The following is a 15,813-nucleotide window of genomic DNA, read 5'->3' on the forward strand; positions in this document are numbered from 1 at the left end:
TAAAGCAGACCTCACTAGCATGATTGTCATAGCCTGGTTTGAAAACTACCAGAATGGTAAACCTTATATCAGTGACAGTTCTAAAGAGCATGGTTAAAATGTAGGGACATGGGAAGCTTTGGTAGGCGATTCAATTTGGCCCAGTACGGCGGCCGAATCTCTGACTCCAAATCGAATCGGGTGACCAGTTAAAAACTCCAAATTGAATTGGAAGCCTCTGAATCGATTCAGAAAAGATTTGGTGTTGATTTGGACATTTGGCCATATACTATACAGGCAGCAGTCCTCGAGGATGCTGAACACATCTGCCTTAAGTCTGTTGTAGTGAGCGGAGGTAGGAGGGAAGAGGCATGGGGGGAAAGCAGATCAATGCCCACATAGCAAGGAAGTGATTGGGGCTAGGGCTGGGACAAGCTGCCCAGCTGGGGCAGGGGGGCACGGGACTCAGGAAGAGGGCTCCTGCCACTGTGCACCGCCACATGCTGCTGTTCCAGGAAGTCATGGGAGTGGGCTTGTGCCCCCATATCTGCGCAGGGCAGGTTGGGTTGGGCTGCACTTCAGACGGGCAGCAGAAGGTGCTGGGAGTGGGGGCTATGCTTTCATGCCACTTGCTCAGCCTCCCCATGCCTCCTGGACAAGCTGTAGCTTCGTCCCAGCTGGGCAAGCAGTGGCAGGGCATGGGGGCGGGCACATGCACCCAGATCAGAGCGGGGCCAGCAGCAGAGGCTATGGGTAATTTTAGGGTAGCTGCAGCTCCCCCATAGCCCCTGCTGTACTGCGCTCTACAGGGCAGGTGGAGCCAGGCTGAACTCCAGGATGTGGCTGGGGCTAGGCACCCAGAGCGCATCCCTGGCTCCACCTGCCCCGCAAAGTGCAGCCCAGTGGTGGGCGGCTGGAGCTAGCCTTCTGGAGCACTGCCCAGCCCAGCCTGCCCTGCACAGATCCGGGGACTCATGCCTACTCCTGTGCCCTCCTGGGCTGGCGGCGCACAGTGCCAGGAGCCCCCCTCCCTGAGTCTCCAGCCCCAATCCCTCCCTCGCTGTGGGGTGTTGAACTGCGCCCCCCAAAACCCCTTCCCTCCCCACTCTGCCCACCACAACAGACTTACCAGCTGGAGGCAGCTGTGTCCAGTGTCCTCGAGGAGTGCTGCCTGTTTACTCTATGGCCGAATCTCCAAATCAGCGCTGAATGTTCAGATCCAAATCAGCCGAACCAAATCAGGACAGTGATTTGAATCATTGAATCAAATCATTGTCCCTCCAAATTTGCCAAATCCAAATCAAATACTTGCCACTTCGCACAGGCCTAGTAAAATGGTGCTGTTGAAGTAAATGAGTGCTGGGCCATTAAAATCAATTTGTGTCCTTTTTTTGGCTCTGCCTTCTGTCTGTTCCTTGCTGACCATTAACAATCATATTTGCTTGAGTCTAAGACAACCCTGAATTTAAGATCCCCCCTAATAATTAGATTCTATCCACGGAAAATCTATAACACTTTTATAATTTTCCATGGATGGAATCTAATTATTGGAGAGTTGTCTTTAATTCATCCCTTCTACCACTGCAGGGGGGAGGCAGACAGTGGGGAGGCAGGTGGTATGGGGAGCTCAAACAGCTTGTCTGCTTCTTGTGCCTGCCCCCCCTTTCACCCAACCTCTGATCTCTGCTTCCCCCAGCCTCTGTTCCCCTGTTCCATAGGGCTGTGGGAAATTTCATTGGCTGTTTCGTTTCGACTCATTTCAAGGTCGAAACAGCATAATTGAAATGAAACAAAGGGCGTTGAAACAGCCTCGAAACAAAACGAGGCTAGTCAAAATGTTTTGACCATAACGCTGGGGATGGGAAGTCAGTCCAGCTGGGCTGACGCCCTGCCTCTGGTGCAGTCTAGTGTGGGGGATGGGAAATGCGGCCAGCTGCTTGTCAAGCAAATCCCAGGACATCATTCTTCCATTGTACTCAGCCTTGGTGAGGCTGCAGCTGGAGTACTGCATCCAGTTTTGGGCTCCTCAATTCAAAAAGGATGTGGAGGAGCTTGAGAGAGTCCAGAGAAGAGCCACGCGCATGATCAGGGGTCAGGAAAACAGACCTTATGACGACAGGCTGAGAGCCATGGGGCTCTTTAACCTGGAAAAACGCAGGCTCAGGGGTGATCTGATGGCCACCTGTAAGTTTATCTGGGGTGTTCACCAGGATCTGGGGGAACGATTGTTCACCAGAGCGCCCCAAGGGATGACAAGGTTGAACGGTTATAAACTCCTGCAAGACTATTTCAGGCTGGACTTAAGGAAGAATTTCTTCACTGTCCAAGCCCCCAACATCTTGCATAGACTGCCTCCAAAGGTGGTTCAAGCACCTACTCTGAACACCTTCAAGAGAAATTGGATGCTTATCTTGCTGGGATCCTATGACCCCAGCTGACTTCCTGCTCTTTGGGCAGTGGGGTGGACTCATGATCTTCCGAGGTCCCTTCCAGCCCTAATGTCTATGAAATCTATGAAGAGGCTGCAGGTGGAAGATGGTGGGGTGCAGAGGCAGCAGGGTGGTTGAGGAACAGGCAGCACCTGTGGCTATGGCTCCGGCTCTAGGTAAGGGCTGGAGCCTGAGCCACAGCAGCCACCTGCCTCCCACACTGCCCTCAGACTTGATGTTAAGTTTATTTTAACTTATTCTAAGTTCTCAATTCATGTTAAATGGGGGAAGGACCTTGTCTCAGAATTGAGTAAATAGGATACTCTACTGTTGTTCCTTTGGACCTACCTGCTGCTTCTCCATTGCTTTGCTTATTTTCTAAAGTAATCTCCCAAACTTCAGATTGAGTACCTTTTGGACTGGGTTTATTTCCTGCCTAGCAAGGAATATGGGGCATCCTTTTAACAATACCTTTTAACAGCACATTCCTCTTTGCTTAGTTTCCTATCTTTAGATGTCATTAGTATAAAATAGTTCTTAACACTCTGTCTGCTTTACCTTATTTCCAGATTTTATTCTCCTTAACCTCTTCTCATTTTCTACTGCAACACTATTTAAATAAGGGCTGTTAGTTGATGTCTGAAGAAGAAACAAAAATGGCATGGCTTGCCAATGGTTTTTATCAGTTTGCATTACGCTGGATGAATATGCTGTTTTGGTCAGTGGTATGAGAAAAGCACCACCACCTTGAAAATGAGTCATTAAACACTGTAGGAGCTCAGGCCTGATATCTAAATAGAATTGCTGTGTTATTTTTTAAACATAAAACTGATTTCAGTGTGCACCATTTGCTGCGTTGGCAGTAATACCTGCTTAACTCCAAAAATACATTTATTTATCAGTTTAACTAACACATAACTTGCATGTTTCATTGTTAAAAAATAAGGATTTAAGAATGTTGGCACAAATTGTGTAATATGTCTGTTTGATGAGATTGATGGGGTGTGTTTATATATCTGTATTAAATACAAGCATGTATTTAAAGAGGGTTTTGAGCATACAACTTACTTGTTATCATTCTGAACTAACATATTTTGTTAAAGATTCTAATCTTCCTGTGTGACTGCTTTTTGAGTTTTAAGCAGTACATGAAATTCCTATACAGTACATATGCACTACAGACCAAATTGTACTCTAATTCAAACCCATGCTACTTCACTAAACTTAGTAAGACAGCATGGGACTGCTGAAAGCAGAATTTCCACAAAAGTCCATGTGGTATAAGGTCCATTCCTGTAAATTCCTGGATTGCTCTATTTATTTAAAAAAAAATAAGACACAGCTATTTTTCCATGCAATCAGATATTTTTGACATTTTGCCAAAATGTCATGTTTGTTTCTGCAGATAACTTTAATTAACTTTAAATAGCTTATTTTTGTCACAACATGTATAATGGGATATTTGTCCACTAATAAATTTCCTAGTGCTTCAGGATTGGGTTGCAAGTGCATGACTGTCATTGTCACAAGCTTCCTGTTTTCTGTTTGAGAAATGCTTCAATAATCCAGATTTTGCATGCATGCTTTGTTTCTGTATTAGGAAATATGATATGTGTGCAACACAGTACAAATTCTGCAATATTTATATTTCACATAATACCCATTGTAATCAAAGGAAGTGGAGCTTAATGTGCATAAGAGCTATACAATTGTGGGGCAAAAGATTCAGGACTATGATAGTTGTATCTATATTAGAGTGCCCACAATATTTATTGAATTAAATGGGGAGGTGATTTGAACCAGGTCAAAGAAATTTGATCAGAGTTAGAAATATCAGCAATAGTGTAAAATTTACATGAAGAGTCAGATACAAAATAAAACATTACATGCAATAATTCAGCATACTTATTTTAAGGTAATGCTGAATACTGCTGTCTGTGGTTATATATTAAGGCCCTGATCATCTTCTTCATGCTATTACTGCTATTACTACAGCTGTTATTGCTATGCCTTAATGCTTCTTTTGCTACTGTGCCTGTTTTGGCTTACCATAGTGTGTTACAACCTTAATAATTTCTAAGATCCCCTTTGTGCTAGATGCTGTACAAACAGAACAAAGAGGTAGTTCTTGGCCCAAAGAGTTTAAAATTTAAGTATAAGATGAAATAACAGGTGGATTATATGTAGTCCATCAGCGAGTACAAGGAAACAATGATATTCGTTTAGTTATTTGCTTATTTGAGCCTTACTTTTTTATTAGCTTTCTAAACAAATAATATTTGATGCTTTGATTTCACAGCGCAGAAAAGGAAACAGCTGTTGATGTTGAATTCAGGTACAGTATCCTAAAACCTAAATGGAAAGCATCTCTTATTAAAGACTTCTTCTTATTGTTCCTCCTTGGGAATCAGATTTAATTATTTTACTTTGTATACAGCTGTTGCATGATTTAGAACAGATAAGAACAAATAGAAAAGAAAGTAAGGGTGTAGCCAGATGTATAATTAGACAGTGACATTCATGAAGATTTCTGCATATTCATGCATAAGGATAATAATATGTGAATATTTTGCTATCTGGGGAGCTAAGCCAGACTGAAAAATGTGAGTACACATTTAATTGCTTCTGAAAATGGAAGTGTGTGTAGATAGAGAGAGATAAGGATCAGCAGAATACATGTTTCTGACACAGATCCATGGGCAGATCTAACATTTTGAAAACGGGGTTTAGTTGACATGGAACACTATCACGTATAACACAACACATATTTTTCTCCAGTTTAACAGAAACTAGATGCTTTCCTAATATGCTAGGAGACTAGAGCTCTATTATTCAGTTTAAGATAAAAGCAAAAAGAAATATAACTATTGGAATGTGCCCTGATTCGCTAGATTATACATAAAGTTAAAAAAAAAAAAAAAACAAGCAAAAATAGTCAAAAGAGATTTTGCCATTAATCCTGTAGTCATTATAGTTAAATGTATTTAATGTCTCTTATTCAGATTCATAAAGCAAAATCTAGCCTTCTTGAGTGACTTGACAGTGCCTCCAATACTTCGCTGTCAGTCATTTCTACGCCTGAATTAATATTACCACAACTGAGTTAGACTTTTTAACAAGAACTAAAAACAGGGTCATTAACACCTGTGGGGTAGATTGAGATTAGCAGAAATCAGATGACACTGAGCCATGAAATCAGTTGACTCTCTTCTGCACTGCCTGAATGGAAATGATGCATCTCATCCCAGGCAGTTGGTTTTAAAGTTTAGGTGGACAAGGAATCAAAGAGGAATGCACCACTGCACCCCACCCCACTCCCACACTGAATCTGCTACAATAGGGTGCTTTAAATCTGACTTGTAACTTATCTGCCATGTTATGAATACTCAGCATAAAGTTCAACCCAGGGCTCCAGAAGCCCATTAGAGAGTTTACAACATACTGTATTTGCCTTATTGCCATTGCTATCTCCACTATATTTGTAACATGCTCTTCTTTTATTAAAAAAACAAAAAAATCTGTCCACATTTGTTTGTCTGAAGTTAGCCAACTGAACCCATACATAAAGACATAACTAAGGTATTTTCAAAAGTGCTGAATATGTACATTAACTTAAAATAACTTCTGAAAATTAGACTTAAACAAGGCCTTATTTCAGGCACATAATTTTGACCATTTTGGATCTTGTGCTCCTGAATTGATGCAACTGGGCCAATTTCCCCTTGGTACAAGTGTATTTACTGGGGAAAGGTGATGGAATTTTGCCCACATACTCTAAGCCTAAATTTAGTTATCTGTCCTCTTGCATGGGGTAAAAGGAAGTAAAAAAAACACATCACATTCTATCATGAAAAAATTACACTTTGATCGAGTTAGATCTTTATATCCTGTTACCCAAGGGTAATAGGCATGTACTTATAACCTGCATAAAGTAGGTTTGTCTGTCATAAAGTAGGTTTGTCTGTGGGGTGTTTTCCATGCAGTCTTTCCCTGTGGAATTAGGTACATTCAAACTAGGCATTCAAAAATGAAATCACTTGGAGTTCCGTTTAAAATATTTTGTCCTGCCATATTTTAATTCTGTGTTTTCAAATTATTTTTCTCTTGACTGCACTGAGAGTTTTGCCTGAGTGATTGTGTCCATTATAAGAGACACTGGACTGAGCATGCATTTCTTATGCTGCTAGTGCTTACAAAAGTTTTTGCCCATGTAATAAATAAGAAGTCTGGTTCCACATGTCAACCTGATCTTAACTTCAGTTAGATCGGTCTTCCCAGGATTCAAAGAGGATAAGCTTCACACCCGTGCAGGTCACTATCCCAATATCTAGCTGCCACACGTATGAGCTGAAAACAGAATATATATGGGCATTCTATAGTGTGTTTGCTTCGTGCTTTGTCCTCTTTATAGGAGTGAATTACATCTACAGTGTATGTTGATCCAGTAGCATTGTTTGAAAGGCAATATACATTTGTATAAAGCTTGTATGACTTTATCCCCTGAAACTTTTTAAAATCACATCAGGGATTGATTTTTCAGCAAAAACTAATTAAGTGAAATCTTGCCCTCCTTCATGACCGAGCACAGAAAATGTGCAATTTTTAGCATTAACAGGTGAATGAGAGACACGGTGAATGTTAAGCACTGAATACATATTTGTCTTAGTGTTCAAAGCATTTTTTCAAATTGTTTATACATGTGTTTCACACTAATTTAACTAATGGCTTCCTTTTGAAACTGGACTGAATGCCCCTTGATTAGAGCTGGGACTGTCACTGTATCTCTTTTGAGATTCCGTGTCATCTTTCAGCTAGGAAGAGTCATCAAACATCATTAAAATTCTAGTGAGCTCTTAGTTTTTATACTAGAAAGGCCATCAGGGGAGCATAACACTGTGTCCTCCAAGCTCATCCAAGAAAATTGTGTCTCATAATGAATTCTAAGCCTGCCTAGTGAAGACTTGACAGAAGAGCAAGGCTGGTGACCTTAGTCCCTGATAAAACAAAGGTGTTTTGTATACCTTACAGTTTGCACATGGTTTGAATTACATAAAACATCCAGATTGGAGAGGAGTGATGTAATGGCTGCTCCCATAGATATAGACTGGGAAAGGTACATGGACATGATATACAGGAAGAAAATATCTATTTAATTGAAATCAAACAGGTAGGGCCAAATCTTCCTGGCCTCACCCCAGTGAGCAGTCTCAATGAAATCATGAGATTCTTGCATGAGTGAGGCCATTAGGACTCAGCACCCTATATTTATTCAGGGGCCATATCTGCTGCCGTCAGGGAAATCAGGCCTTGGCTTTTTGACCTGTTGATAGCCCCTCATAGTAAAATCAGTAGGGTTGTGTTGATTCTGCACTATGACATCTCTCCAGCCCCATAATAGGGATGGGGACCTTGGGCTTTCACTAATGAAGAACTTCCAGCTACCATGATGCTAGGAAAGTGGCTAGAGGGAGGGATTAGTAAAGGCTGCATTAGTCAAGACTTGTTACTAGTTTCTGCTTCCTATGTTTATACTTACTGTATTTTAAAGAACTCTGGACTAATAAGGTGACCATTCCTGTTTTTCCAGGAGAAGAGGATCAGTGGCATATGCGTCTCAGAAACCATGGCTGCTCAATGCTACTGTGGAAGAGAACATCACCTTTGAAAGCCCCTTCAACAAACAAAGGTAATGAGTTTCAGCACCTTTCAGATAAAAATAAGGGAAGAATTAATTAGAATTAATTAACATTCACAGAGATGACTAACTTGGCTTCTTATGGTAAACAGATTATATTCTCCTGCTTCTGTGCTTCCCCTCCTTTTGCATCAGATAATGGTTGCTTGGGCATGGTTGTGCTGTATGGGATCCTATTCACACCAGTAGCTTTGTGCTGACCACAGACATAATAGAGCTAGTGCATATAAGAAGAAGTGTCTGTCTATTCAGATAGTAATCAATGGGCTCCCAAAAGGACATAACTTCAGGATAGAGGACTTAATCATTCTCCTGCCATTCCTGTGCACATGGAAAAGAACACTGAGTTGATCAAAAAATTATAGTAGATACCACCAGTGAATGTACTCTTCCTTGTCAAAATAGAGGCTGTTCTTAAATTTCTGTTCTTAGTCAGTCTGGTTTTACATGGATATAGTTGAATCAAAATTTCCTACTCTAGGCAGACAAAATGAGCCTGATTCTGGTGCCATTTGCACTTTTTTAATTTCTGTGACTTCAGTGAAGATAATCCAGATTTATACTAGTATAAGTGAGCTCAAAAACAGGCCTGATGCCTCCAGCCCCAATGTCCATGTGGGTTTGGTTTTAAGAACCAGACCATTAACATCCATCAGAATGCTGGCTGTGTAGGGGGAAGAAGGATTTGAGACACTTTTCTAACAGAACACTGAGAGGGTATCTACACATGCAATTAACATGAAGCAATAAACTTTGTAATAATCTGAGCCAGAGTAAACTACTCCCAAGTGCAGCATCTATATGTCCACCCAGGACAGCAGGAATTTCAGCTGGGGTGGAGCAGCTTCCACCTGGCCACTCAGCCCTGGGGTCTGGGTGGTGGCATCAGGCAGTAGAGGGGCTGGCTGGGGCACAAGATGCTGAAACTGCAGAGCCACGTGGCTAGGTGGCAGGCAAGAGTCTGGCCCCCAGCTAGCTGGGCTCACTGGGCGGAATTTACACCTGCAGTCAGTTTCTACACGGGTGTTTAAGCACAATAAATTACCCCAGCATACTGTCGGGGATGGTACTATCTTCCTGTGATGTAAATTAGTTCAGTGCGGCCTAATACTGTCACACGTGTAGGTGATGCTTTACTTCACCACTAATTAGTCTACTTAAAGCGCATATGTGGACATTGCCTGAGAGAGTTGCGCTCCTGCAGTGATGAGACTCTGGTATTAAAGGGTGTTTATACAGGTGCTCCACAGGAGGAGGGGTGCTTTAATTGGAGACGCTCTGAAAGCACTCAGAGCATCTCATATATCAGCCTCTTTCGATAAAGCGCCCCACTGCCATTTTGAAGTGTGGGGATGCTGATACATGAGACATGGGAGGTTGCTGAAGTGCAGTAATTGCCATATTCCAGCAGGCTTGATTAATCAAATCTGTTCCAATGCAAGCTGATATCAGTGGGCATATCTCTACATGCAATTAATGTGAAGCAATAAATCCCAGAGTTTATTGTTCTGGAGTTTATTGTTCCCAGGTGCCCAGGTGTGCCACTTGAATGTGCACCTATGACCACAACACATTGATCCAGGTTGGAGCAGCCCCAGGGGTCAGCCCATCAGCCTGGGGCTGTTCCCTTCAGCTCAACATGCTGTGAAGGGTCTGGCTGGGGAATGAGGGTGTTTCAGCGTGGGGCTAGCCAGCAGGCAGCCCCTGCATTGAAAGCATCCTTGTGCCCCAGCGAGCCAGGGCAGTGTCTACATATATGATACTGAGGAGTAAAACACTCTGCAGCAGAAAAGTACTTGTATTTTGAACTAGTACCCTGCCATGGAATCAGTTTACTCAAGCCTAATAGGGGCACACATGTAGATGTGTAATGTCTACTGCAGGGCTAATTAGTCAATTTGATTAATCGAGTCTGCTGGAGCGTGACAGTTACTGCGCTCCAGCAGCCTCCCGTGTCTCATGTTTCGGTGTCCCCACACTTCAAAATGGCAGCGGGAGCAATTTATCTGAAGCTCGTTTGCCAACTGCCATTCTAAAGTGGTGGTGCTGAAACAGACCCAGAGCCCAGGGCTGAGTGGCCGTCTTGTAAACTGCTCCACCTAAGCTCAAATTGCTGCTGTCTTGGGCGCACACATAGTCGCTGCGCTTGGGAGTAGTTTACTCTGGCTCAAACTATTCCAGAGCTTATTGATTCATATTAATTGCATGTGTAGATACACTCTCAGTATTCTGTTAGAAAACTGAGTGTATATATACACATGTATATATATGCTCAATATAATGATTTATGCTACATTTTTAATGTGGATAAATACTATTTCTTTTTCCATTGTAGCTATGACACGAACGAACTAGGAAACTAAGGCCCTGATTCTGGAAACACAGTAACATTTAAGAGTAACAGTGCATCATGAAAGAAGCAGTGCTTGTTTTGTCTATTTTTAGATTCTAAATGTTTTAAATTGGCCTGGGGAACTGATCTTAAATGCTTTGTTAGCTGAAATGGTATTTACTTGCCTGTGATTAAAAGAGATCCCATTAGAACAATTAGTGCCTAACAAACAAGGCTTTTCCACTGTGTGATTTTTTCCAGCCAGTTAATCTTTGTTCCTTTGCAGGTAGGAAATGTGAAAGTCTAGCAGTATCCCTGTGGCTTTTCATCACCTTTTTTTTTTTTTTTTGCAGATACAAAGCAGTAATTGATGCTTGCTCCCTTCAGCCTGATATTGACATTCTTCCTCATGGAGACCAAACCCAGATTGGAGAGAGGGTCAGTTACCATCTACAAGGGGTTATTTTTTATAGGGGTTTGTTTTGTTTTTTGGGGGGTTTTATTAAGCCTTTTTTTTAATCATAGAGGCTTTTTTGGCAATGAAAGCAATCTTTGAGTTAAACATATTTTTGGGTCATTAGACTGGAACCCCATTGCTTGGTAAACATAGAAATGGTTGCTGTTTGTGTGAGAGATACTGGTTTAAATTATCTCCTGTCAGAATGTTTTTCAGTAGTCCCTAGTTGCTATCTTAAAGATCTGTCCTGACTTACTGTATGTAATTTGGTCTCTGCAGGAATAAAAGTAAAAGTAAGGCTTATGTTTGACACACCTTCTATCTAAAGATGTAAAGTGATTAACATCTAGTGAATTAAGCTATAACACACCCTGCTGGAAGAAGTGGAGAAGTTAAATACCTTGCCCAAGGCAAGTTTGTGGCAAGGCTGGGATCTCATTTTACAAGCAGATCATGCTTCATTCAGCAAGGCTTGCTTTTGGGATTAAAAATCACCAATTACAGTTTAGTCATATAATACAAATTTTGTACATTAGGTAAACAAAGCAGCATCAAACATTGCAGAAATCTTCATAGACATCCAGAATATTCTTAGACATGTTGTTTCTTGAATTAGGGAGAGTATAATTGAAAATATATTGAAAAAATTATGGGGGATTTTGTAAGGAAACAAATACGTATAAGCAATCTCTATCCTTTCTTTCTATTTCACCAGAAATTTCAAAGGCAAACTTTCTTAAGTTGCTCCCACATTTTGAAATCTGGCCTAATTCACTTAAAAGTACTTTGATAATGCTGAAATACATTTACAGAAAGGAGGACAAATATTTAAAAAGCCACTTTCAGCATATAATTGAGATTATTTAGAGCTTTCCTCTTAGCTTATAAGAGAAAATGCGGAACATTTCAGCAAGTCAGTGTAATCTGAAGGAAAAGCTTTAACAATGTTTACAATACTGTACATATAGCCCAGAATTCAAAATGGAGAGGTCCAGTTTTCCTGGCAACTAATGCGCTGTTTTTTCTAGTTGAGTTGCAAGACTACAAAAAGTTATTCCTGGGTTCTTTCCATCCTTAATCTTTTTTCCACATCATCATTAACAAAGCAAAATTTCAACCATAGAATTAGATTAACATTTCAGCCATAGAATTAAATTAACAATTCTGCAATCAATTGCTTATTGTTTTATTGGCTTATCTCCAGGGTATTAATCTTTCTGGAGGGCAGCGCCAGCGCATCAGTGTGGCCAGAGCACTTTATCAACAGACAAGCGTTGTGTTCCTGGTAAGGACCATTATCTGTGTGCCGTAAATCATAGTACTATGTATAATCATTCAGGATGTTTAACAGGGCAGCACACAAAGTTCTGTTTCTCTGAACCACTCCAAATGTGCACCCTTTATTTTAGCTGGCATACAATGCAAAAATATTAAGTCTGCATTCACAGGTTCAAATGATCTCAGAGAATTCTTCAAGGTTTGTTCTTCTGGTAGAAAAACTTTACTGGAGATACCTGAACAGACATTTGCATGTTGAGCACCTGAAGAGCAAATAGCTTTCAGTGCTGATGCTGCACAGCTAGGGATCCCCTGTGTATAAATCTCAGTGTGCACACTGCAGACTGCTTTGTCTGCCTTGCAACAGAATTACAGAACTGCATAAGGATGTCCTGACTGGCTGACCTGGAATGCTCAGGGTTAGCCTGTGTCTTCCTGCAGCAATATGGGGGATTGTAAAGGAGGTGTATTCTGCTCCCTGCTTGGCTAGGAGCAGTGGAGTTCAGCAAGCTGTTGCTGTCTTCCCATGAGAGTGGGGGGAAGGGGGTGACAAAGGATCCTGGGATGCTGGATGACTGTGCTGTGGCTTCTCTCAAAAGGGTAAGTTGTACAGACATTCACTCTCCCTGGAGTGATTTAACCCTGGTTGTTCCCATGTTATTTTTCCCCCCATACGGGCCATTTTTGCTCTGTGAGAAAAATCCTGAATGTCTGTACACTCATTATTTCCCCCTGGGAAAGCAGCGACTTTTCCAGGAGAAACTGAATACCTGTACAACTGCCACCCTTAAATACAAGAGGTGAACGGATAGCTATTAAGATAAAAAATATACAAGCTGTGGAGTTAACTCTTCAGTGTCAGATGAAATTCTGCTTTGACACTTTCATTTATTTTTTCACAATTAGAGGTTTAACATCCACAGTATTTGTAAAAATATCCCAAGTTATCCCAGCCATAACATTAATGTCATCCTGTGTTAGACATCTCTTTTCTACAGAGTAACAAGCTCCTTGTTCATCTGGCATGGCTTTCAATATAACCTACCCCCACATGAGTGAAGCTGCTATGGTGAGAGTGAAGAGGTCCTTGAACTAGTGCCTAGGAAACCAAAGTACATACTACACACTGGTGGGTTTATTGTCTCTGTCAGCTGAGCGCTTCTTTTTGAAGCCTAGTTCTCAAGGTCATAGCCTCTTGAAGATCCTCTGCAACTGAGTTAAATTAGCATTGCATGCTAGCCATGTGGATATGGGAAGACACTATGTGTCACGTGTCTTTTCCCAGGAGCTGAGAAAGGACAGTCCCAGGCCTCTCCCTAGGACTCACGAGTAAGTTACATGACAACTGCATGACTCCTCTTAGTGACTTAAAACCCTTTCACAACACCAGTTACTTATAGTGGGCCCACAGAGGTATATAGTAGTCTGGCTAAATGCTGCAGTGGAGCAGAGCTAATGTGGGGTCTGTAGTTACCTCCATCTGTCAATAACAGTGCATCATTGCATAGACCAATGATTTCTCAATCTTTTTTAGACTCAAGGCACCCCTCAGAAATTGCCAGCTCTTAGCTTTCACTTGTTTTTTGGCTACAGAAAAATACTAGGTCAATTCTTCTGTGCAGAAACTCAAACATCACAACAATGATTTTAACAGTGTGAATTCTTGTTTGAAATCTCTGGGTTTATCTTGTGAATCATGCTTGCACACCTAACAGTGCTAACATTTTATAGTACCCTGTGGACCCTTGAAAATATGTCATGGCACCCTGGTTGAGAATCATGGGTTCTGAGCCAAATCAGAAGAGCAAGGGAACTCAGAAAACCAACTGATAATTTCATACATGGTTTTTAACATTATTCAGATTTTGGCTGTATGATCACCAAAAACTTTATGTGGAATTGGGTGACTGTCACACTGTGCTGTGTTTTGAGAATATACTCCTTGTGTGAGGTTACCATTACATACATGCTACAATATTCGTCACCATTTATTTCCCTCATATTACTATTTTAATCAAGTATGTAAGAAAACCAAATGCAACTACGTATGCGGTCAAAAGTACAGTGTGAAAATGTAGTTCAAAAGTAATCTCAATACAAAATTAGTCCAAAATTCAGAAAAAAGAGTAATTTGGTTCCCATTGAAATCCACGTGCATGACATAAAGTGGAGTTAACCCAATTCTCAGTGCTTTTTGAAAATCCAACCCAAAAGTCCACTACATGTATGGAGAAAAGAGCAAATGTCCAAGTAAAAAAGAATCTGTACCTTTAACACAATAAATAACATCCAGTGAAAAGTCCATGTAAATCTTACCAACAATATTAGTACCGGTAACCACAGTCCATATATCTGTAACTCAATACAAACAGGATCAAATACGTAAATCCTGAAGACAAAAATATAAGTTTGCTCCTTCCTCAATTAATCTGATGAAAATCAATGAGCCAATAGGACAAAATGAATCTAATTTCCTCTGTTTAGTTGTTAAAGTAAACATCTGCTCTGGATCATAGAAATGATCAAAGCTTTCTGCCATGGTGGTTTTTCAGTAATAAAATTATGTTTTTAAATAAGTGGGAAAAAATACCTTACCAGCAGGAAAACATGTTGCCAAGTAAAATTAAGTTTTGATTATACTCAGTTTCTACGGAAGTTTCTGATACATATACCCTCAACTTAGTCGACTACCCTGGGTTGGGTCTGTCAATCTCTGTACAGTGCAACTTAAACTGGCTGTGCCCCTGTAAACTAAATAAACTGAAATACAGGTTCAGCTAATATTACCATATTTCAGCTTAACTTCAAAAGGATAACTCCTGCTTTATTATTGGCTGTCTGAAAAGCCACAGCATAATTTTGATTTACTGATAATCTTCTTTTTGTTGTCAGTATTGATCCAACTGATTTTGCTGATAGCAGCATCAGTGTTAATATGTATAATTTCCATTAAGTCCTTTAGAAGCCAGGCTGCAGCAGTGTGGTATATAGCTATTTTTTTTTTCCATTTCCCCCCCATCCCCCCATCCGTGCATAGGATGATCCATTTTCTGCTTTGGATATCCATTTAAGTGACCATCTTATGCAAGAAGGAATCCTGAAAATGCTAAGAGAAGACAAGAGGACAATTATCCTTGTCACTCACAAACTACAGTACCTACCCCATGCTGACTGGGTAAGAAAGTTGTCATCTTTTCACTTCTGTTGTTATAGCAGGGCTCTTACTGCATTTCAGCATCATTTGGATGTCTTAATATGAGTTTCCAATTTCAGACGTATTTAAATAATTCATGCTGGCTACCTTGGGAGACTAGGTGCTCAGCACTTTATGAAACTCAGTTCCCTTTTCAGTTGTCTTCATCACCTAAAACCACTTGTCACTTTTAAAAAAAGTTCTTACAGCCTTGAAATGATTCAGTTATCAGAAAATGAACAGAGCTGTTCATGTCTTTGATGTTATTGTGCAATTATTTTGCAGAAGGAAAACTACAAGAAAACTGAGGTGAAGAGACAGATATAGGGAAAAGAAAATAGACACTTCAGGCGCAGGCAGAAGTAACAACTCAATCTGGTCACAGAAAGTAGTCTATAGCTTGTGACCCAACACAAGTGCACAGCTGCAGACGTATTCAAAAATGGCCAA

At 40.9% G+C, this 15,813-nt stretch overlaps 1 protein-coding gene and 1 long non-coding RNA gene across 5 annotated transcripts in view; one reads left to right on the forward strand and one right to left on the reverse strand.

Moving 5' to 3' along the window:
- ABCC8 (ATP binding cassette subfamily C member 8) overlaps window positions 1-15,813 on the forward strand; it is a 148,145-nt gene that overhangs the window by 87,039 nt on the left and 45,293 nt on the right. For all 4 annotated transcript variants that reach the window (XM_090032571.1, XM_090032572.1, XM_090032573.1 and 1 more), the window contains 5 exons: window positions 4,708-4,743; window positions 7,996-8,094; window positions 10,789-10,873; window positions 12,097-12,177; window positions 15,208-15,345. In XM_090032571.1, the coding sequence (XP_089888697.1) occupies window positions 4,708-4,743; window positions 7,996-8,094; window positions 10,789-10,873; window positions 12,097-12,177; window positions 15,208-15,345 (439 nt within the window). The remainder of the gene's footprint in view (window positions 1-4,707; window positions 4,744-7,995; window positions 8,095-10,788; window positions 10,874-12,096; window positions 12,178-15,207; window positions 15,346-15,813) is intronic.
- Window positions 1-15,813, reverse strand: part of LOC149871469 (uncharacterized) — a 96,733-nt gene that overhangs the window by 54,937 nt on the left and 25,983 nt on the right. The gene's annotated exons all lie outside the window — the stretch shown is intronic.

This window comes from Crocodylus siamensis, chromosome 2, assembly GCF_052110815.1.
Source record: "Crocodylus siamensis isolate JL-2025a chromosome 2, ASM5211081v1, whole genome shotgun sequence".
NCBI lineage: Eukaryota > Metazoa > Chordata > Crocodylia > Crocodylidae > Crocodylus > Crocodylus siamensis.